The 22,218-nt window shown below is 41.0% G+C and overlaps 1 protein-coding gene across 1 annotated transcript in view; it reads right to left on the reverse strand.

Annotated features, from left to right (window-relative positions):
* The window catches only part of ADCY1 (adenylate cyclase 1), a 153,201-nt gene that overhangs the window by 68,362 nt on the left and 62,621 nt on the right, over positions 1-22,218 (reverse strand). Inside the window, exons 3-4 of the mRNA XM_086614699.1 lie at positions 21,126-21,244; positions 6,169-6,280 (exon numbers count right to left, since the gene is read on the reverse strand). Of these exons, the coding sequence (XP_086470825.1) occupies positions 6,169-6,280; positions 21,126-21,244 (231 nt within the window). The remainder of the gene's footprint in view (positions 1-6,168; positions 6,281-21,125; positions 21,245-22,218) is intronic.

Genomic DNA, 22,218 nt, shown 5'->3' on the forward strand with positions numbered 1-22,218 from the left:
GGAACATTATTAAGTACAATATCTTTGATGCTGAACATGTAAAAAAAGCAACTTCAGTAGCATTGAAATTTGGAAATTAAAAATTGTTAAAAGCTAAGAAAGCAATCAGGAAAGGATACTAAATTAAAATGGAAAGAAATAAGAATAGACTCAGCCTACTGACAAATGCTGACAAAGCCTGGAGGTATACATAACTGCAAATGGAAAGAACAGGAAGTGGTGTGTGTCAGTCTGGCTAAGAGATGAGATGCCAAAAGTGGTACGAACATGTAAGATCTTTCATTCAGAATATCAAAATAATCTTCTAGTGGTGTCCTTTGAAAAGTGCCTAAACTTCATTTATCCTTATCCACTTGTAAATGGAAAGTCTTAGAAGTCTAAGATGCAGTAACATGGAAGTTGAAAGGGAAATAATTGAACCTGTAAACACAAATAATTAATTCACCAGATTAGATGCAGTAAGTATGTGGGGAAAATCTATCAAAGAAAAGAACAATTAAAAAAGATTAAAACTTTTCTAAAAAGCAAACCTGTTTCATTATGATGCAAGATGCTGTCATGGTTTGATGTGGAGGGGGGGGTGGTTCTGGTGGCAGGAGAGGGGTTTTGTTCCCTGCGACCTCCCCGGTTTTGGAACCGGGTTAGGCTTAGTTCTGGCCACCAGATCAGACTGCCATCCCCCTCGGGGTTGAGCCAATAGGGCGCCTCTGCGAATTGCCCTATTTAAGTCAGGACAAAGGAACCGGAAAAGGTGCTTCGCCCAGGATTGAGCAGAGAAGGGAGGAGGGCACTGCCCCCGCTCCCTGGCTCCCGGCCGGGCAGCTGCCTGCGTCGGGCCGGCGCCGCCCACGGAGGATGGCGGCGGCGGAGCCAGCTGGGGAACTCGGGGGCACCCCACTCCCGGGGTGCCCACTGGGCTGAGTTCACCTGGAGAGGACTGAGATCTGAGAGAAACAGCCGCATCAACAGTAGGTCAGTGAGGATGGAGCGGGAGGAGGTGTGCCGGAGCCGAGTTTCCCCTGTGGCTGATGGTGAGATAGCAGGCGGACCCCCGGAAACCAGGACGGCCTTGGTGGAGCAGAGACCCACTTGCAGCCTGTGGCGAGAAGATGCCTGAGCCTGAGGATGGTCGTGTTGGGACACATGACAAGGCAGAGAGGCATCTGGAGTCTGCGTGACGACCCACGCCGGAGCGAGTGGCTACAGCTCCCTAAGTACCCGAGACTGTGGTAAAGCCCACACCGGAGCAATCTGTGGGGAAGGATTGTTTCCAGTGGGCTGGACTCACGCTGGAGAAGTTTGTGGATTTTAACTCGTGGGTAGGGGATCCATTGGAGCAGGGGAAAAGGGTGTAAGGACTCCTTCTCCTTTAAGAAAGAAGCAGCAGTAACAGCACGGAATGAACTGACCTGCACTCCCCCAGTCCCTGCCCCCTGTGCTGCTGGGGGGAGGAGGTAGAGCCGGGAGGAAAAGGAAAAGGGAAGGGGAAGGTGTTGGTTTTAAGATCTGGTTTTGTTTCTTTCTGTCCTCTCAAGTAATCGGTTTTTGTTTCCCTTTGTCCTTCTAAGTAATCATTAATAAACTGTTTTGCTTTGAGAAAAGCTCTGCCTGTTTTGCCCAGGACCGTGGTTGGTGGGTGCTCCCTCTGTTCTTGTCTCAACCCTCAGTCCCTTTGGTTTTTTTCTCTCCTCTCTACTTTACTGGAGAAGGAGAGACTGTGTGAGTTTTAGTTGCTGGATCAGCCTAAACCCACGACAGATGCTGGAGAAATGCCTCCTCTTTTCTATTAAGATAACTTATTATGGGTAAAATATTTTGGGTAGAGCTGAACTGTATCACAAGATAGTGGAGCTGTGACCATGACAGTATCCGAGCAGGGTCGGGTACAACTCCGTGTGACACTATTTGGGTAACTGCAGCCTTGAAAAACTCTTTTATTTATGGTAAATACATGCCACAGCTATAAGCATGAAGAGAAAAATGCATTGAAATATACAGTGTATTAAAGCAATAAGGCACTTGGCCTAAGTGTCATGTGTCCAAGAATTCCTTGGGAACATAAAACCAAGAAGATGCAAATAATTATATCTCGTTAAAATTTGTCACTCTTACAAGTAAGCTGAAGAATGACAAACTGAAAGCTAGCTATAGTGTTGAAGGCTAACTGCAAGGCATCTGAAGACCTCATGCAAAGATCAGTTGTTTAAAGCATTCATTGATAATATGTAATGCAGAATGACTGTCATTAGGGCAAAATCTGAGATTGCACAAAGCTACTCTGCTTAACCAAAACTGAAAGAAACTGAGAAACTTCAGAAGTAACAGCCTGAACTAAGTCAACTAAGCCTGAACAGCAGATAAAATCCAACAGAAATTAACACAAAATCATCTTTCTGTTTGAACTATTCGTAAGCCTTATGAGAAACTTAACTAACTGTGGACATTCAGGACGGTGGCTTGCTGTTGTTGTGTACAGTCCCAAGGGAACCTCCGCAGAACGGGCAAACTTATCCAAAATGCTTGTAGAAAATCAGGATGCCTAAAGACTGTGACAAGTACTTTAGTAACCAGACATACAAACGAACCCTGAGGCACTCATAACAGCACCTCTCCATGTGGATTCTCTCATGTCTGCCTAGGATGAAGTTACATTCCCGCAAGGATACTAATATTGTCACTCATTTTTGTTTAGCTTTATATTTTTGAGACTCACTTTCCTTTCTTCAAAGTGACTGAAGTCAGCCCATAGACTCAAAAGTTATTGAGGGGACCACAAAGTCCTATTGCTTCTTTAAGAACAAACAGTGCTATTGTGAAAACAGAAAACATGGCATCATTTTGAGTACTGTATTCTGATCATCTCTTCTCCTAACAGAGTTCAAAGACTCAGTGATTTATAAGGTAAAAATAACCTGTACAAGATAAGCGTTTGAAAAACATCTTTTCTTTAGAAGTGAATAAAAAAGAAAGGACATGATAAAAGTACAAATCATTTCTAGTAGGGAGTAAGATTAGGAATTTTCTTCCCTCTCTATTAACAGAATGCACAAGCATAGTTTCAAAGGAGTTGAATGACAATAAATTGAAACCTAAGATTTGTCTTCAGAACTCCCTGTCATGAGCTTTAACTATATTTGAAGCTATTGTGATTTAAAAATGGCATAGCATTTCAAAAAGAACAAAACTCTTCGCCTTACCAAAAAAAAAAAAAAAATCAAATAAACAGCATATGGAAAGAGGAAAATCTCATGCTAAAAAGCATAAACCAGCTTCTAAATGTCAGAAGAACAAACTTTAGGATTAAATTGTCGCACATCTCTCGATAATACGTTATGTTCGTCAGAATTACCTGGTCAGCTTCAGAACTATGCTGTCAAAAAGCAAAGACTCACTATTCCTACAATGTGTCAATATGCCAAAATGCCAAGACTCTTTACGAGACTCCCAACAAATATATGCTGCCTTAGACTTACTACACTTCCCATAGTCATGTCAGGGATTTTTTTTAAGCATTACAGTTTTAAGACAGGACAATTGTTTTAACAAGGGTTGTCATAAACTGCCCCTTCCAGTTGACATTGCTTCCCAAGCAGCTGCAGCACACAGCATGCACACTCACAGATCACACTCGAGTAGTCCCAGGGAACATACACATCACCATCACATTTTTCTTTAAAGTCCCTGCAGTTTCCTCCTTCGTCATGCTAAATACTAAAGCACAGCACTGTTTTAAAATCATGAGTATCTAGAAGTTGTTTTAACCAAAAGATCAGAATCCTTCTGAAAAATTACACTTCTCAGCACATTTCTTCTGACTGCAGGAGACACAATAACAAGTCTCCCTTTACCACATCAGAAGGCATCAAGGAAAGCGTATACATTCTGTCCTTAATAGCACAGTCTGAACTAGAAGGACACGCAAATAACACATCTTCCTCACATAGCTGAAAGAAACCATGAGATTGATTTTCAAATTTGGAAAAAGAAAACATGCAAGCTGAATGGAACAGCTAAGGCTTTGCAGCTCTTCTGCCATCTCCGATCCGCTGCTTCCCTGACAAACAACTGACCTCGCACCAAAAGCTGGAAACTGCCTGGTACCCTGGCTTCAGCTGTCACTGACACCTCTGAGGGAGCACGCGTGGTGCAGTAGCCAACTCTCTGCCTTCAATGCCATGTCACATGTCATAGCCATGTGCATTTCTGTATGCACATGTGGAATCTTGTGTTATGTCACAGTACTCCCACGTTATTACATTGCCTTGTGTTTCATGGCTATGATGACTCCACAAATTATAGAATCATAGAATGGTTTGGGTTGGAAGCGATCTTCAAGACCATCTAGTTCTAACCCCCGGCATGGGCAGGGACACCTGCCACTACACCAGGTTGCTCAAAGCCTCATCCAACTTGAACTTGAACACTTCCAGGGATGGGGCAGCCACAAGTTCTCTAGACAACCTGTTCCAGTGTTTCACCACTCTCAGAGTGAAGAATCTTTTCCTTAGATCCAATCTAAATCTCCCCTCTTTCAGTTTAAAGCCTTTAGCCCTCGTCCTATCACTACATGTTCTTGCAAAAAGTCTCTCTCCAGCTTTACTGTCTGTAGGCCCCCTTTAAGTACCGGAAAGCTGCTATAAAGTCTCCCGGGATTAGCATTATAAATTTTGTTCCCCTATAGCATTATAAATTTTAAAAGAGCTTATTAGATAGCTGGTTGACATTTGGAGAATGAAATTCAGTAATGAAATAAAAGTAAGGAGACTATTTGAACTTTTAAAGCCATTTAAACTCTTGTAAGTGATCATCTACATGGCAGTCTCTTTTATTTCTAAGGTATACATCTCTGAAGTACTCTGGGCTGGGCACCTGTGCTCTCTGCGAGCCACTGCCAGTAGATGTGGTATTCCAGTGATGAATTGGTTACCCAAAGGCTTATGAGTGTGTTACAAATTCATACCAAAACCTGCACCTCCGTTGCATCTCTATTCACCATCTAAGTTCATCGCTGTTTTTCTGGGGAAAAAAAGAACTCACAATAGTTCCTCTCTGTTCTGACTCGAAGAGAAGATGTAGTGCAAATCAGGACATAGCACTTGATCAAATGATAACCCATTTAATTAAGAACAGGTCTTCCTCAACCCTGGCATCTTGCGGAGGAGGAGATGTCTTTACCCTTGGGGTCCTTGACAGCTATTTATCAAGAAAGATCCATAGATGCAAAGTGTCCAAAGGCTTCAGATTGCTCATGTGGAAGACTACATCAAGGAGAAGAGAGTTTGGACTGAAAAAATGTGGATGCTGTTTAAGTTGGGGACCTGAAGAAATATGTTCTCTAGGCTGCTGCATAGAGTCTGAAGACAAGATAGCTAGATAGTGGAGGAGCATAATTTATGTGGAGGTGATACTTCTCAGCAGCAAAGGCTCTGAGAACATGGCTGGCAAGTGAGATAGATTTCATGAAGTTGTGCTTTGTTCAAGGGGAAAACATTTTCAGTATACTGTTAACTGCAATTTGAAACAAGATGTATGGCTTTTTCAGCCACATCCATTCCTCTCATTTCTTGTCAAATGCTAGTGGTACCATTAGATTACTAGGAGTTATAGGCAAGGAACATTTCTCTCATTTTCTTTTTCCTTGGGGAATCTGACACAATGTAAGTGCAATGACCAAAACAAAAGCCTCAGTTATGATATGGATTCCATTTTGCCTACAACAGCCTCTCCAAAAAGCTGCCATCATTTCTGTGACGGGGAGTGCTCTCTGTGAAGAACTAATTTTACTCTCTAGCTTCTTATTATTACAGAAAGTAGTTTTATGCCATACTGCCAATATTCATATTTTCCATTATCCTGTTTTTTTCCATGCAGGAGAGAAATGTAAATATTGAAATATTTTCTCTATTTTGTGCAAACAAAACCAGTGTATAACACTGACAGCCTCCAAGGAGGGGGAAGAAAAGTATATTTAAAAATAGTAACTTAAGCTTCTTTCCTAAACAAAATAGACTGTTTTCTCTCCAGAAAATTAATAAAAAAATGGAAGCTTTAGAAATTCATGACATACGGGGCTAAATCAGTCTATTACAGATTTCTAATATGTGCAACTCATGCATCATTTTTCAGAAGAGAATTTAAATTAAATTGAAATAAGAACGTTGTACTTACTGTAGCTAATTCATCAAATTTGCCAAAGAGCTCATTCAGCAGCTTCACCAGCTCTTGGGCAGTACACTGCGATGCCAAACTAGTGAACCCCACAATGTCTGCAAACAAAATGCTGTAAAGAAGAAAAAAGACACAGAGATATCAGTACAGACAGTATCTTCAAATTCTCATTATCCTCTTTCATAGCACAAATGTGATGCAAAGCACAAACTCAAACAAGCCCTGAAATGCTACCAATAAAGTGCTAGTTGGAACAAAAATGCCAAAGATTCAGATAAATAGTCATCAGTCTGGTGCTGTCAACTGTTGTAGAGAACCCTGGGACACTCTCAATGCCTATGTACAGATACTACTGTGATAGAGAGAAAAAAAATTCTTGTGCAGATCCTGAAACTTAAGAGAGCAGGGAGCTGTGATCCTTTTAATTATTTAGATTCCTTCATCTGTTGGCAGAGGTGCAGAGCCCGCTGCAGAAACTAACGCTTTTATCTCCAACACCCCAACTATAAAAGTCAAACAAGTCTTTATTTATGCGAATGCTAACAAACAGTCCCATATTACATGTCCTAGGTATCCTTGACATAGTGTAAAACTTAGCTTGCAAACTGTTAAGTTAATTAAGCATTATGTACTACTCTTCCCCTCAACAAGCTTTCACTCTATAGATAAAATAGCCGATGCTAGAAAAGTAGGACTAACAAGTCTACTGTTTCCCACTCACCATAAACAACTCTGAACTCTTCCCATGAAGCTACAAAAAGGAACAAATACAACTCCTAACTCAGCCCTTGTTTCTCTAATTTCACTTAACCCAGTTGCTAAAATCTCTTGTTCACGAGAGCAGGTCAGATAATATAACCCAGCACAAAACTGACTCATCCGAAGTGCAACGGCTCTTAACCTACAAACAAAGCCTCTATGTTGTCATTTTAGTCCTTGAGGCAGTCTCTTCTCCATGCATTATGAGAACATTGCTGAAGATGGCCTGGGTTCAGCGAAACAATAGCTATTCCATTCCTATACTGTTTAAAAACAACAAAAAGGCTTCTTAAAATAAAATACTCAGCATTTAGCCAATTTTACTCATTTGTTACTCTGCTATCACCAATGTGAACCAATCAAGTGATGGGTAACGTAAAAGGCATTAACTGAGTGACATAATGCCAGTAAAGTGCTCTGTGTATTTGCCCATTAAGATCTACTTATTCTCTTAGTTCTGGACTGACATCCTTGTTATTTGATGGCCCTAGGATGGTCTTTCTGGAAATTCATCAGTTAATAGCAAACCATCCTCCTAAATTCCTTGAAGATTTTCAAATGTACTACTTAAATGTGCATCAGGGTCTTTCATACAGTTTCCTTTATGACCCATTTGCTTTATGACCTAAATTCACATCAGAATTCATATAGTTGAAAAAGACATAGAGGAAAAAACAACAATTGTTGCAACCTGAAATTTCACGTAGTTTCCAGGTTTTAAGCAGTACAAGGGGGAAATGTAGATGTTATTTAATAACAACAGCTTCTGCTAGCTTTGATATTTTGCATCTCATTCTTTGCACATTCTACATTTTGACTGTTTTGATTTTTCTATTTCTATTTTAAATATGGCAGACAACATTTTTTTCATGTCTAACCACGTTTACAGTAACAGTAATATCTCCTGCAGCACCAACAACACCCATTTGAAAAAAATCAGCATTTGGGGGGAGGCTTAGGCCTTTAAGGTAATAACAATGTTATCTGTTTACCAAGGTCTTTAACAATAAAGAACATACACATATACACAAACCAGAAGTGTCCAGTGTTTGTGGAGACTATATAACAATGTCTTAACAACTTACAGAGCAACTATTACACTGCTGGCATGTACATTTACATCAAAACCTCTCAATTAGTTAAGCACAGAACACAGGAAATACATTAATGTGCAATTATTCAGTTAAAGGAAAGTTATTTTACATACAACTACCTTATCAAATCAGTATGGGATCCCTGCTAATTCTTTAAAAAAAGAGAATATATTAATGCTTAGCCCTCAGCATTTGACTCAAAACACTGATAATTATAGAAAAAAGTGAAGTCCATAAAAGTACCCACGATACATAAATGAACATGTCATGGCAAATTTAGGTAAAATATGTAATTACTGTGTGCTTAGACTCAGTTGTAGTTCAGTTATGCTTGTGAATTATTTCATACTGCAGTTAACTGCATCTATATATTTTAATGCTAATGGAATATGTTAGGTAATATGATTACCAATACACTTTTTAGGCATAAAGCTTTTTTAAAAAATTGTAACTGCTTTTTTACAAAATTTGTAACTGCTTTAATACAATATTCTTAAAATGTGCAAAGTATAATTCCCGTGTCTGGACGTGACACAGCAGATGGAGGCAATGCTGTGAGTACAAGCCCTGACTTTTTCTTAGAGAAATTCCACCATGAAACGTTACAACCATAGCAGCCGCTGCATTTCTGCTAGGCTGAAATACAAATGACCAAACCTGATTTTCCAGCAGGGATGGTAGAAAACAGCCAGTGGATGAGCAGGGGCTCCGCAGACGCAAAGCGCAACTGAGACTGGGAGCCTGCTGCTTCCATGGTCTGTTGCCACTCAGGGGTGACGGTCCTCAGGAGGGTGGTTCATTTTACTTCAGCTAGTGCACTGACCGATATTATCTCTTGCACTTCTTCACCTGTCTGTGTCCATCTGTTGCCTCTTCCCTTACTACTTGGACACTAGTGTTGTGGTGGGCAGTGCCACCACTTACTCTTTATTGTATGGTGTCTAAAACAGACTAGGGCAGCACCTTGGTCTGTGACATGCGGTTTTGACTATGGAGTCAAATCACCCATTTGATGCAATAATTTTTTTTCCCCTGCTATGTCCTGCTCAGGTTTTTGGAACATGAAGGACACAGAAAGTCTTTATCAGGAAGTGGCAAAACCTGCCACAGGGAGCAAGAAGAGAAAAGAGATTATAATTCTTGCTATGGCTGTGAAAATCATACGGATAGTAAAGAAAGAAATGATAAGGTATACAGTGCCAGAATTCCAGTGATGTGCCTGAAGTGTTTCCATGGCCAAATCATATTTTCAAATGTACTCATATATTTTCAAAGTCCAAGTCTCCACCTGTTTCTCAGCAGAACACAAATTAATGCTGAAATTCACTTTCCTTTAAGATAGATTATTCACACAAAAATTATGAGAATCTTAAATATAGGCCATGTCTAACATCGATATACTTAGAAAAGTTAAGACAAAGCAACTACAGGAGTGATCTCAGTTTTGAAGCACATTAATCGTTCCTGTAGATGCACTCATTCAAAAGCAGAGTAGCCTGGATTCACTGTAACTTAATCACTGATTGTCATGGAGGTTCACATCCTCAGAGAGGATTAAACTAGAGTAAACTAGAGCTACCTTATTTACGCATCAAAGAGTCTCCATAATGGTATGGTATAGAGGGACACTTCACAGTGATTGCCAAGTAATTTTATTTAAAAAAAAACTATATTAGCATATACAGAAACAAGAAGTGAGAAGCTACCCATTAACAATTATTTCTCTTAACGACCATTCAGGGATATGACTCTCCCTGCTTTAATTCCACAGAAATCTTAACAATGCCGTTGGGGCACTCTGGTGAGAAATGAAAAAAAACGAACTTCAATTAAACTGCAACTATTAAAGAAAGAAGAGAAAAGAAAGTGGAAAGAAAGTGAAAACAAAGGACAAAGGTTGCTCCTGTTTCTTCAAAAGCCTATCTTCCACATGATACCCGGTGTAAATGCGAGGGATAACGAGGATAAGTAGTTATTACAGTGCTGAGTCTGGCGTTGCCTCATTGCCCAGGGGCTCAGCAACGCTCTTAATCCTCCGCCCCACAACTGAGCAAAGGGACCCCAAGCAGCTATCCTTCTCTTTGCTTGTGGGCTATATCAAAAACTGCAATCTTATATGCTCTTTGAGATAGTCAGCATTTGTCTTGTAGTTTTCAGTCATATCAAGATTTTACCAGTAAGTTCACAGGATCAGGAATTTTGGCTAATCTGGTAAAAACTTTAATCACTTCAGCTTTTAGACAGACAAATTACTAGCGTCATAAGTTACAACACCATGTCAATATTCTAATTAAACCCTAGGGGAAAAATAATCAATTATTGAGCAGAGCTTTGTCAAAACTTCTGCTCTGCTCTTGATTTTAAAGTCTGTGTGACACCATTATGCTGCAGGAGCAGTGCTGTCCTGGGTTAGAGGTTTGCTTGCTCCTAACGGTGCCTGCTTGCTTACAAAAGATGAGAGGAACATATACTGAGTATTACTAAAGCAAGACAGCAGCAGCAGACTAGTTTGAAATCTTTCCTTCTGATGGCTTTATTTGAGATGCAAGACACACTTTTGTTACGGGTTTTCTCTCTCAAGGTAACAGCTATGGCTACTCTTTCCATCACTTAAAATCCCTGTAATACCTTGCTCCTGTAATACCTTCTGCTTGTAGCTAATAACCCCTTGTTGGTGCAGCTGCACCTGGGTTAGTGTTGCCTTTCTTCTTGCAGCACTCCCAGAGCAAGGCTAAAACCCAGTTTTGACTCTAGCTTTTCTGTGGCTATTTTCTGAAACTTTTGACTGGTCTTACTCTCATCTAGTAAAATCAACTTAAAACTACTTGGATTTTTTGTATAGTAATATTTTAGTTTTAACATTATAAAAAAATGTATTAATTGCTATAGTGTAGCTTAAATACTCCTCACTGAAAAAACGTCCTGTCTTTCTAACATTTACATAATGACCTTTCTGCACTCCATAGGAAAATTGGTTTATTTCTAACAGAAGCTACCCAATTTTTTCATTAATAATATCTTATATGAGTGGCTTGTTTTAGTTACCAGTAATACTAAACGACCTCACAATAATTATATCCAAAATATTTTGAAATACACATAATTTCAAGAAGTTATTTGTAAATGCAAAAATCACCAATTTTTAAAATAAATTTCTTCAAAGAAGTTTCATTTGCTACATTTCCTGTTACAGACACTATGCACTGCATCTTCCCCTCTGATCTTAGAACTCTCTCCTTTCTTAATGAAACACAGCTAGCTTCCTGAAAAAGTAGCATTTTCAAGAAAGCATGAAAAAACAGTTCCTCCAATTGCAATGTACAGCAATTGCACCTACAATTACTGAGGAGCAGTTCCTGCTTGTCACTCTACACACAAACAACACGCCTAAACTCTAATATTCACCGAAACTTGGTACTACACCCCACAGACTACTGCAACAAAGCCTATGTGATAGATACCTTTATCTTAATGTGTAAATACAGATTTGTAGGCACTGAAGAACAGTGTTTTTCTTTTGACTATTTGTTTCCCTCCTGATTTATTAATGACATAGACAGAAGGAGCGCAGCCTCAGCAAGCTTGCGGATGACATCAAGCTGAGCAGTACAGGTGAAAAGCTACAGGTAAGGGATGCCATTCAGAGAGACCTTGACATGCTTGAGGAGTGGGCCCACGTGAACATCATTAAGTTCAATACGCCCAAGTGCAAGGTCCTGCCTCTGGGTTGAGGCAATCCCAAGCATGGATACAGATTGAGGGATGAATGAATTGAGAGCAGCCCTGAGGAGGAGGACTTGGTGATACTGGTGGACAACACACTGGATATGAGTTGGCACTGTGAGCTTCCAGCCCAGAAAGCCAATTATATCCCAGGATATATAAAGGGAAGCAGGGCCAGTGGGTTGAGGGAGGTGATTCTCCCCTTTCACTTTCATGAGACCCACCTGGAGAGCTGCATCCAGCTCTGGGGCCCCCAGCACAAGACACACATGGACCTGATAAAATCGGCCCAGAGGAGGGTCATGGAAATGATGAGAGGGCTGGAGCACCTCTCCTCTGAAGACAGGCTGAGTTGGGGTTGTTCAGCCTGAAGAAGGAAAGACTCCAGAGAGACCTTATTCTGGCCTTTCGATATATAAAGGAGGCTTATAAGAAAGAGATTTTTCACAAGGGCATGTAGTGACAGGACAAGGAGTAACAGTTGTAAATTAAAAGAGGGTAGGTTTAGATTAGGTACAAGGAAGAAATTCTTTACTATGAGGATGGAACAATTTTCCCAGAGAAGCTGTGGATATCCCATTCCTAGAAGTAATCAAGGTCAGGCTGGTCAGGGTTTTGAACAATCTTTTCTAGAGGAAGATGTCCCTGACCATGACCGGAGGATTGGACTAGACGATCTTTAAAGGTTCCTTCCAACCCACATCATTGTGATTCCATGATTCTAATTTTTAACAGAGCTTTCCTAAGGACTTTTTCTAAAGTTACCTGGATTATTTGATTCGATACGCAAACAGCTATTTAACAGCCTGTGGTATAAAAATTCCGAATAAAAAGCAAAGCAACACTGCAGCGAGCATCTTCAGGGAAGAAACCGTTATCAACAGCCATTTCTGTCACTTCTGTCACAAAGACGGAGCCGAGCCGGTTCAGCCCAGGCACGCAAGTGACACGCATCATTGTCTCACCCTCCCTGATTATCCGGAGCATTTCTGATAATCAAGCCCTGAGCCATCCCTCCCCCCAGGACCTCCCGTACCCCTCCGCGGTCCCCGCAGCCGGCGCCCTCCCGGAGGCTTCGCAGCGTCCCCGCAGTGACACCTGCGAGAGCCACGGACGGGGCAGCCCGGGGCTGGGTTTAAGGGATTTAAGCCGCTTCCCGACTGCGAGTGCCGACGGAGCGATCCTTTCCGTGTCACTCGGTGGGGCGTTCAGGAGGAGAAACTCCTGCCAAGTTCCACAAGACATTTAAGAGCTCGTAGGTGGTAAATGTTCCCTTTTAGCGGCGCTCCTTCACGTGCTTTGTGCACTGGAATGGTCCTGCTGGTTTCAATGGAGCCACTTGTATAAACAAATACTCAGCCAAGTAAGGAGGGGTTTGTACGCCCTGTTTTTCCTTCCCACTTGGGTCATCTTTTTAATTAGAGTACAACTTACAACAAGAATGATATTTTAATGGCACGTGTTGCCTCAGAAAGGAACTTGTAGGGTGTTTTCTTTTTTCCCTTAAAAATCACCCCTAAGGGAAAATTATTAATAATTTTATCTATAACTCACTGCAATGATGAAGAAACAAGTGCTCTCAAAAAATTAAAGAGAGTGGTTAAAAGTGAAAACAAAGAGAGGAGTTTTTTAACAAAATAATCATTCGTAAAAACTAGTTCACTGTGAAGTCTTACAAGGTCAGAAAGCCTACATACAAAAGCCTGTTTATAGGCGTCATGATTACGGCTTTTTAAAAGGTCAGAACGAGTAAGTTAAGTTTAAAATGGTTTTGAGTTTTGATGCTTTCTAGAAGACAGGAGAGATCAGAAATATTTGCATATAAATAGCTACAGACTGTGCTCTGGCCTCTGACTGGGTCAAAACAACCTCTGAAGGGCCACAAAGAATCTTTTCACTGGTACCTTTAAATCAGGCAAAGCCTTGCCTGAAATTAATATCTCTTCTAATAAAGCAGGTAGTTTTATTTCACGTTTGTAAAAATTAGGCTAAATGAATTCGCTGCAACAGAGGCTCAAGAAATAGGTGGAAGTTTAATGTACACTTTCTTTTTCTCTCTTGAATGTTTCTTGAGTTATGGAGCAGAGCAAGAAGTTACAGAATCACAGAATGTTAGGGATTGGAAGGGACCTCAAAGGATCATCTAGTCCTGCCGGAGCAGGACCACCTAGATCAGATCACACAAGAACGCGTCTGGCTGGGTTTTCAACATCTCCAGAGGAGGAGACTCCACAACCTCTCTGGGCAGCCTGTGCCAGTGTTCTGTTACCCTTACTGTGAAGAAGTTCTTCCTCATGTTTAAGCAGAACCTCCTATGTTCCAGCTTATATCCATTTCCCCTTGTCCTATCATTGGATGCCAGTGAGAAGAGCCTGGCTCCATCCTCATGACAGTCACCCTTTACATATTTATAAACATTAATGAGGTCCCCCCTCAGTCTCCTATTCTCCAAGCTAAAGAGACCCAGCTCCCTCAGCCTTTCCTCATAAGGGAGATTCTCCACGCCCTTAATCATCTTTGTGGCCCTGTGCTGGGCTTTCTCAAGCAGTTCCTTGCCCTTCTTGAACTGAGGGGCCCAGAACTGGACACACTATTCCAGATGTGGCCTCACCAGGGCAGAGCAGAGGGGGAGGAGAACCTTCCTCAATCTACTAACTACACCCCTTCTAATACACCCCAGGATGCCATTGGCCTTCTTGGCCACAAGGGCACATTGCTGGCTCATGGTCATCCTGCTGTCCACCAGGACCCCCAGGTCCCTTTCCCCTGTGCTGTTCCCCAACAGTTCAGTCCCCAACTTGTACTGGTACATGGGGTTGTTCTTACCCAGATGCAAGACTCTACACTTGCCCTTGTTGTATTTCATTAAATTTCTCCCTGCCCAACTCTCCAGCCTGTCCAGGTCTCTCTGAATGGCAGCACAGCCTTCAGGTGTGTCAGCCACTCCTCCCAGTTTAGTGTCATCAGCAAACTTGCTGACCATGCACTCTATTCCCTCATCCAAGTCATTGATGAATATGTTGAACAATACTGGTCCCAGTAGCGACCCTTGAGGGACTCCACTGGATACAGACCTCCAACTGGACTCTGTCCCATTGACCACTACTCTCTGGCTTCTATCCTTCAGCCAGTTCACAATCCACCTCACTACTGGATCATCCAGACCACACTTCCTCAGTTTAGCTGTGAGGATGCCGTGGGAGACTGTGTCAAATGCTCTACTGAAGTCAAGATAGACCACATCCACTGCTCTACCGTCATCCACGCACTGGGTGATGTCCTCATAAAAGGCTATCAGGTTTGTCAAGCACGACTTCCCCTTAGTGAAGCCATGTTGACTGCCCCTAATGACCCTCTTATCCTTGATATGCCTAGAGACAGCACCAAGGATAAGTTGTTCCATTATCTTTCCAGGGATAGAGCTGAGGCTGACTGGTCTATAGTTACCTGGGTCTTCCTTCTTGCCCTTTTTGAAGACCGGAGTGACATTTGCTTTCCTCCAGTCCTTAGGCACCTCTCCTGTTCCCCACAATTTAGCAAAGATGATGGCGAGTGGTCTGGCAATGACATCCGCCAGCTCCCTCAGCACCCGTGGGTGCATCCCATCAGGACCCATGGATTTATGGATGGCCAGGTTGCTTAACTGGTCCCTAACCAAGTCCTCATCAACCAGGGTAGACTCCTCCTCTATCCTGACTTCCTCAGGAGCCTCAGGGTTCCGGGGCTCCTCAGGATAGCCTCCAGCAGTATAGACTGAGGCAAAGAAGGCATTCAGTAACTCTGCCTTCTTATTATCCTCTGTCACCAGGACACCGTCCTCATTCACCAGTGGGCCTACATTGCCTCTAGTGTTAGTTTTATCTGCAATGTATTTGAAGAAGCCCTTTCTGTTGTTCTTGACCTTTCTTGCAAGGTTTAATTCCAAGGAGGTCTTAGCTTTCCTAGTGGCCTCCCTACATCCTCTGACAGCAGACCTATATTCCTCCGAAGTGGCCTGCCCCTCCTTCCATGATCTGTACACAATCAGTTGCCTGTTAATACTCCAAGTCGGCCATATCCTCATTCATATGTGTGTTGAAATAGTTTCATATATACCTAAGGCACTGGGAAAAGTCAATTTCAAAAGAGTCAAACAACAAAATGTATTGAAGGCTCCATACAGCACACATACTTGAGCTGAAACACAACTTGAAATTACTTAATTGAATTATAGCTGCACGGAGAAATTCAGTTAGGAGTAGTGTGTTTTTACAGTAGCCACTTTACATATATATGCAATCTGTAAATTTCTCAATTCCACAGGGCTAGACAAGGGATAAGAAAAGGAAATATTAATCCTACACTATTTAACCTAATCTTAGGAAAGAGCTGTCTCTTGTATGTTATGAACCATACTCCTGAGCACCACAGAAGAGCTGCTCTGTTGGGGAGTCTTCACATGTAAGCTCACATCTGGTCCTCTCATCCTTCACTATGACTTTGTCTGGGATCACTCCAGTAAGATAACACCTACACTGTGTTGAAATGGCTCCTGAACTGCATATGGATTATGCCCTTCTCATGAGGCACAAATATTACACTGGTTATGATTATTTTACCTTCCTGATGCTTAAACTTGGTGTCCTCGCTGGGTTCACACTATAATAATTTTGGATGTGTATCTGCATGTCTTGTTCTGCAAGAAGTTGTTTCCTTCCATCTAAAACACATGCACTCATTTCCTACCATACAGCAACTCTGTTCAAAAACTTTACAAGGCAGGAGATAAACAAAAAGCCTCATTTCTTCCTCTTCAACAAAACAAGTCATATGTTCTTCAAGATCGTTGGGTAATATTCAAGTATTCCACACAAAACAAGAAAAGAAGGAACATACAGCAACCTGATCTAGTGAAAGGTGTCCCTGCCCATGGCAGGAGGGTTGGAACTAGATGATGTTTAAGGTTCCTTTCAACTCAGACCATTCCATGATTCTATATCTGTAGAGTCAAGACTCTGTTGGCAAAGGACAGATTTTCATCAACTTGTGACAATTCCCTTTTGACTTATCTATGGAACCTTCCCAAAGAAGAAATATATTCTGTTTTAATGACTACCTTTTACACAGTGTACACAGGAGATAATAAAACTTACCTGGGAAAGATTTCTTGTTCTTTTTTTTTGCACAGGCACAAATACATACAGAGGGTAATGGTTTTAAAATAGAGGGAGGTAGGTTCAGGTTGGATATTAGGAAAAAATTTTTTACCATGAGAGTGGTAGAACACTGGAACAGGTTACCCAGAGAGGTGGTGGATGCTCCATCCCTGGAGACGTTCAAGGCCAGGGTTGGAATGGATAACAATCTTTTCTTGTACCATTATCCCACTTCCAAAAGGAAAGTGAATTTGGGCATAGTGAGTTTTCTCTTTTGATATGAAACTGCTGCTGAACAGAGCATTGATGCTTTTCAAAAGTTAACGGTTAATGGATTGTAAGAGAGGAGAAAAATGCAGTTCTTTCCATATGTTTCACTTAATCTCCAAATAGCGAAAAAAAAAAATTAAAAATAAATGACAGAACCATCACAAAACTGCATTAAGAGAAACCAAATAAAAGGAAGGGAAAAAATGAAAATAAAGGTGATAAAAAGTTGACATAAAACATTCAGATCAATTAATTTAAAAATATAAAAGCTAAATGAAAAATAAAAGAGTTACAGAACAAGAAAAGAAGTATCTCAAGTGGCCAAACAACATTTCATACTGCGGGCTGTCAGTATTTGTTTCTGCCAAGCTCAAGCAGTAAGCATGAGCATTGTGCAAAGGATCTGCTTCTATTGGAACTAAACTATAAAAGTTCAAGCTCTGGAATCGGAGGAACGTGGAGGGTTCAAGCGTTTGGCCTTCCTCTGCACTTCTGGCCCTTTCAGTAAAGTTATATAACAGACCGTCCCCAGGTTATGAGCTCATACACGTCTGTCTGAGCACGAATTCTTGATTTGCTAAATATGAGCGTTTTGGAGAAAAGGGTTTTTTTCCCACAAAGCACTGCAGTTCCCAGGGCCCTTGCAAGGTCCTTTGATGGCACTGTCGTTCTGCATAGGAAGCCACCTATTCAGTGCTCTTCTCTGCACCCTGTGCACTGATGCTTTTCCAACAGTCTCAAATGGAAACACAAAGTAACTTTTAAACCTGTCCCCCTCTCCACACAGAAATCTTCAACTGATGTTGAAAGAGTTTAATGCTTTGTACTGCAGAAATAAAACTCATCGAAGCGTGACACAACACTGAGGGCTCTGCCCTCAACAAGGAGAGGCGTGTTCCCATTCCCTTCTGGAGGCACAGTCAGTTGCAGGCAGTCGTTCAACAACTGTTTGATAGTTGGTAAAATATTTACCAATTAATTGATAAAGCAGGGCTGTTGCCGTGGTGTATCTGAAACATGCCAGTATCATTTCCCAGTCCCTCATTCACTTCTTACAGGGGTATATACATATGCACTGGGATGCATCCCCCCATGTTTTTCTGGGAGAAGATAAGGTAGCTGTATGAAGCTCTTATTTTTCAAATGCAAAATCTAGTGCTTAAAGACTCTTTTTTTTTTTTTTCCAGACAGCTGTTTAGAAGACTGAAACAGATGGGTTTTGCTGCTGGTGAGATTTTTTTGTTGTTGTTGAGATGGTTTTTTTTTTGTGTGGTTTTTTTTTTTTTTTTTAATAGATGAGGAGTGGAAAAATCATGCCATTTACTAATTGCATGCCTATCTCCTCCAGCCTATCCTTTCTGGATGATAATGCTCTGATACTTCCAGATATTTGCTGGGAGAAAAAGAAAACATTGCAATAGGAAAGGTAAAAGTGCAGCTCATTTTCTATTTTCCACTGCGTAGCTTTGGGGTGAAAAACTACAAGAATTTAGAATGCAATAGAGGAGCTTTTTGTTTGCTTGTTTTAATAGTGGTTTTTTAAAGAACACTTGACGTGAAGAGGGCAAGTCGTAAGAATTTGGGAATGGTCTCTTAGGTCTTCCCAGTATAGCACTGAACTGTCACTACTCAAAAGAAAAAAAGCTAATTTCATCTCCTTAAGAAGGTCAAGCACACATCTCATTATGGGCACTGACCACCAGCAGCACTTCCCGGAGGGATGCTGTAGTGCTGTCCTCCACACTGGTGTCGGGGTGGCACCTGCAGGGAGTCCTCCTTGGACCATTCAAATCTGCAGGGTCACACAGTTCCTGAGGTGAAAATCTAGTCTACCAGGACCTGCTAGCAGCAGCTTTCTGAGTATTTACTGGGACACTGGGCCCCACCCTTATCTTTTTATTCTTAATACAGCAGTTGCATTACTGAAATAAAAGGTAATGCAGTTTCTCATAGTACAGATGGCGAAGGGAGGTCTTCTGTTTTCATTTCTCTTCCCTAAGGATCTTTCCTTTGACATTAAAATGAGATCATCTTACTTTGCCACTATTTGTCCCAAAAGTACCCTCTTAATGTCAGAGAATTAATTCACCTCTCCAGACAGGGTATTCAGATCTGTTTTGAACTCCACATCGAAGCAGTGAGTAAGCCACAGCAGCCTGAGTGGTTATGTGAAACATCATTCATGTACGGAAAAAAAAAAAATAAAAATTACTCCTGAGGTTACATTTCAAAAAGATCTCAGTGCAAGAGAGGACACAGAAGCAATCAGTCCATTTGCAAAGCAATGCCATTTAAGAAGACTACCCACACTGTAACCAGTGCAGAGACCTGTGACACATACAAGGTATAAATGTACTTATCAGGATATAATTATTGTTGGCTTGCCTTGAACCTGAATATAAGTGCAACCAACAGCAGTACACATGTATTTTACAGTACTGTGACAGCATAAGTAGACACAATTTTTGTAAGAATGTAAGCACCATGATTGCCAAAGGGACAAAGATAGTAGAAGCAGCAAAACCAGCAAAAATCTGGCAGGCAGACAGCAGAAAAGATAAGCATAGTGAAAATAGACAAGACATCATCCAAAGATGGAAGATTGGCAAGAAAAATAAAAAAAGACAAATGGTGTTGGTGGTAGGGCAACAGCAAAAAAGTATGAGGCATAAACAAGGAAAATTGGAGAACGAAGGCAGCCCGCTTTGATCTTGAATTCTCTCCTTCAGGAGCTCTCAAGCCTGACTTTGGCAAATGAGAACCATCAAAGACTGTAACCAAAAATGCTAACTTTACAGCATCAGCTTTAGGGTACTGTACACTTAGAGCTAATTTAAATTGATTTTTAAGGACTAAGTGTTTTGTATTCATAGTGATTGTGATCAACATTATGTGAGATTTAACCATTAGCAAGAAGTGAGCTGCTCATTAATAGATTCAGTAATGTTTAATTTTACAATGTAAAACTGACTTAATTTGTCAGTCTTCGAAACATTCCCATCACAGCCATCTCTGATTCCGGCACTGACATAAATTCTTTCAGTTGCAACAGCTTAGTCACTAGGAAGTGGTCCTTGCAAATATTAGAGTCAGCTCCATGGGAGATAGACTGGACCCCAAGAGAAGGAACTTACCAGTGGGTGAGGGAGAGGATGAGGTGCTAAGGGAGTTTTACTCCTTTGCCACATGAGTACAGGGTGCCAATCAAGTCAACTCTGCGGCATCACTTATTAAGTCTGCACCTTGCTTAGTGCAAGAGTGGCACCAAGTAAATCTCTTTGACACAGTTTTTGGTGTGGAGGCGAGGCACTTGGAGAAAAAATAGCCAGAGGCAGTATGATAAAACAACACCATTCAGACAATGCTTTCAAGGAATTTGTTTGGGGAGGCAGAGAAGAATAGCAAATGAGAACGCACTTTAATGGCAACCAGTAAAAATGAGGGCACTTGTGTAAGAGTCTGTTACCAAACAAGAGCAAGAAGTGGAATTGAGTCTCAGTCAATAACCGCTGAGGAGGAATGCTCATGTAATGGGGACAGATAACAAGTTTTTTTTTTTAGTTTACATGACACTGTCTTTTTGTATTTCCATGCTATTATACAGAAAATCTATTGCATTAAAAGTAATCCATCTTACGATCAGGAAAATATAAACATGTAAAAGTTACCATGCAAAATAAATACTCCTATTCACCCAAAACATAGTACAGGACAGAAAGAATGACTATTCACTTGGAAAAGTCTGCCTCCCAGCACTACTATTCTAAACCATTTATCGATTCACCATTATCTTGAGAAGACTATTAAGTCTTCCTAGTGGGCCCATTCTCCCCCTCTGCATAAATGACAAATCTTCACTGTACTGCTTCTTTGGTTTTTTTTCTTTTTCTCTAAGACCTGACTGCGATTGCGTGTCACTGTATTTGTACTAAATATTCTCTGCTTTAAATTATTTCATGGGCTACATCAATCTTACCTAACGTTGTCATGCCTTTGAATGTAAATCTTGTGGAAAATCCTTTCAGGAGGCTTCAGGAAATCTTCCTTCATTTCCATTGCAACATTCCTGGGCAAAAGACTCATCAAGAGACGTTCCTAAAAGAAAACGTAAACAACATCAGTTTTGTGGTATAGTATGTAACCATTATTCAAAAGTTTTGAACTAGTAAATTAGACAATCTTTCCCTAATCTAGTCTGTTTCCTGAGAATTTCCGCTGCACAAATAGTATGAACCATTTCTCTCAAACTTCTTCAGCCTGTGTGGGTGTCTTGTTTAAGTCTTCTGCAGTACAAAAAAAACCCCAAACCCCAAAACTATACAGAAAGGGAAGAGCTAGCTTCAAGAGCAGATAATTGTCCATAATTTTCATTAACATCACAATGCCAATAATAACAACTTACTTTATTGTTAGTAGCATTTATCTGTCTGGGGAAGACTTCCCAGGATCATTTGCTATCCTTTTGTGTGTCTTATTTCTGAATCTAGTAAAAGTGTTAAATTACAAGGACTATGACAGCTGGTTATTAAGCAGCAAGAGTGGATGATAGATTTATCCAGTTTGAATCAGCAGAACAGTAATAAAGGTACAGTTTTAATGGCATCTTATTCTGTGTGAGAATGTCTGTTCCAGCCAGCTCAGTAATGGAATGCATCAGTAGAAACCCCTAGTTAAACACATCTCTTCTTGCTATATCCACAGAGAGATTTTTAGCATGGGTCATTGGCCTGCATAAAAAGGACCTCTTACATTTTGAATCTTATCAGTATTGACTGTAAAAGCCTATGTAGTTTTTTCACATATCCTGGCCTATTCACAGATACCATCTGGAAAACTTGCAGCAGGTGTTCTTAAGTGTTGTAAGGTGTCCCTAGATACTTAGATTTTGTTTTCACACAGAAAACACTTTCCATTTAAAATGCAGTTCCAAGCTTATCCATCAGAACTGCTAGCTTCAGTCATGGCAACAGTCTGAATGGCTTCACACTCACATATGGTTACATCCGATCTGATCCAAGAATCCCAAGTTCCAGAGAACACAGGGAAAGGCTGGAGCAAGGATGTACCCT

The sequence above is a fragment of the Tauraco erythrolophus genome, chromosome 7 (genome assembly GCF_009769465.1).
Source record: "Tauraco erythrolophus isolate bTauEry1 chromosome 7, bTauEry1.pri, whole genome shotgun sequence".
NCBI lineage: Eukaryota > Metazoa > Chordata > Aves > Musophagiformes > Musophagidae > Tauraco > Tauraco erythrolophus.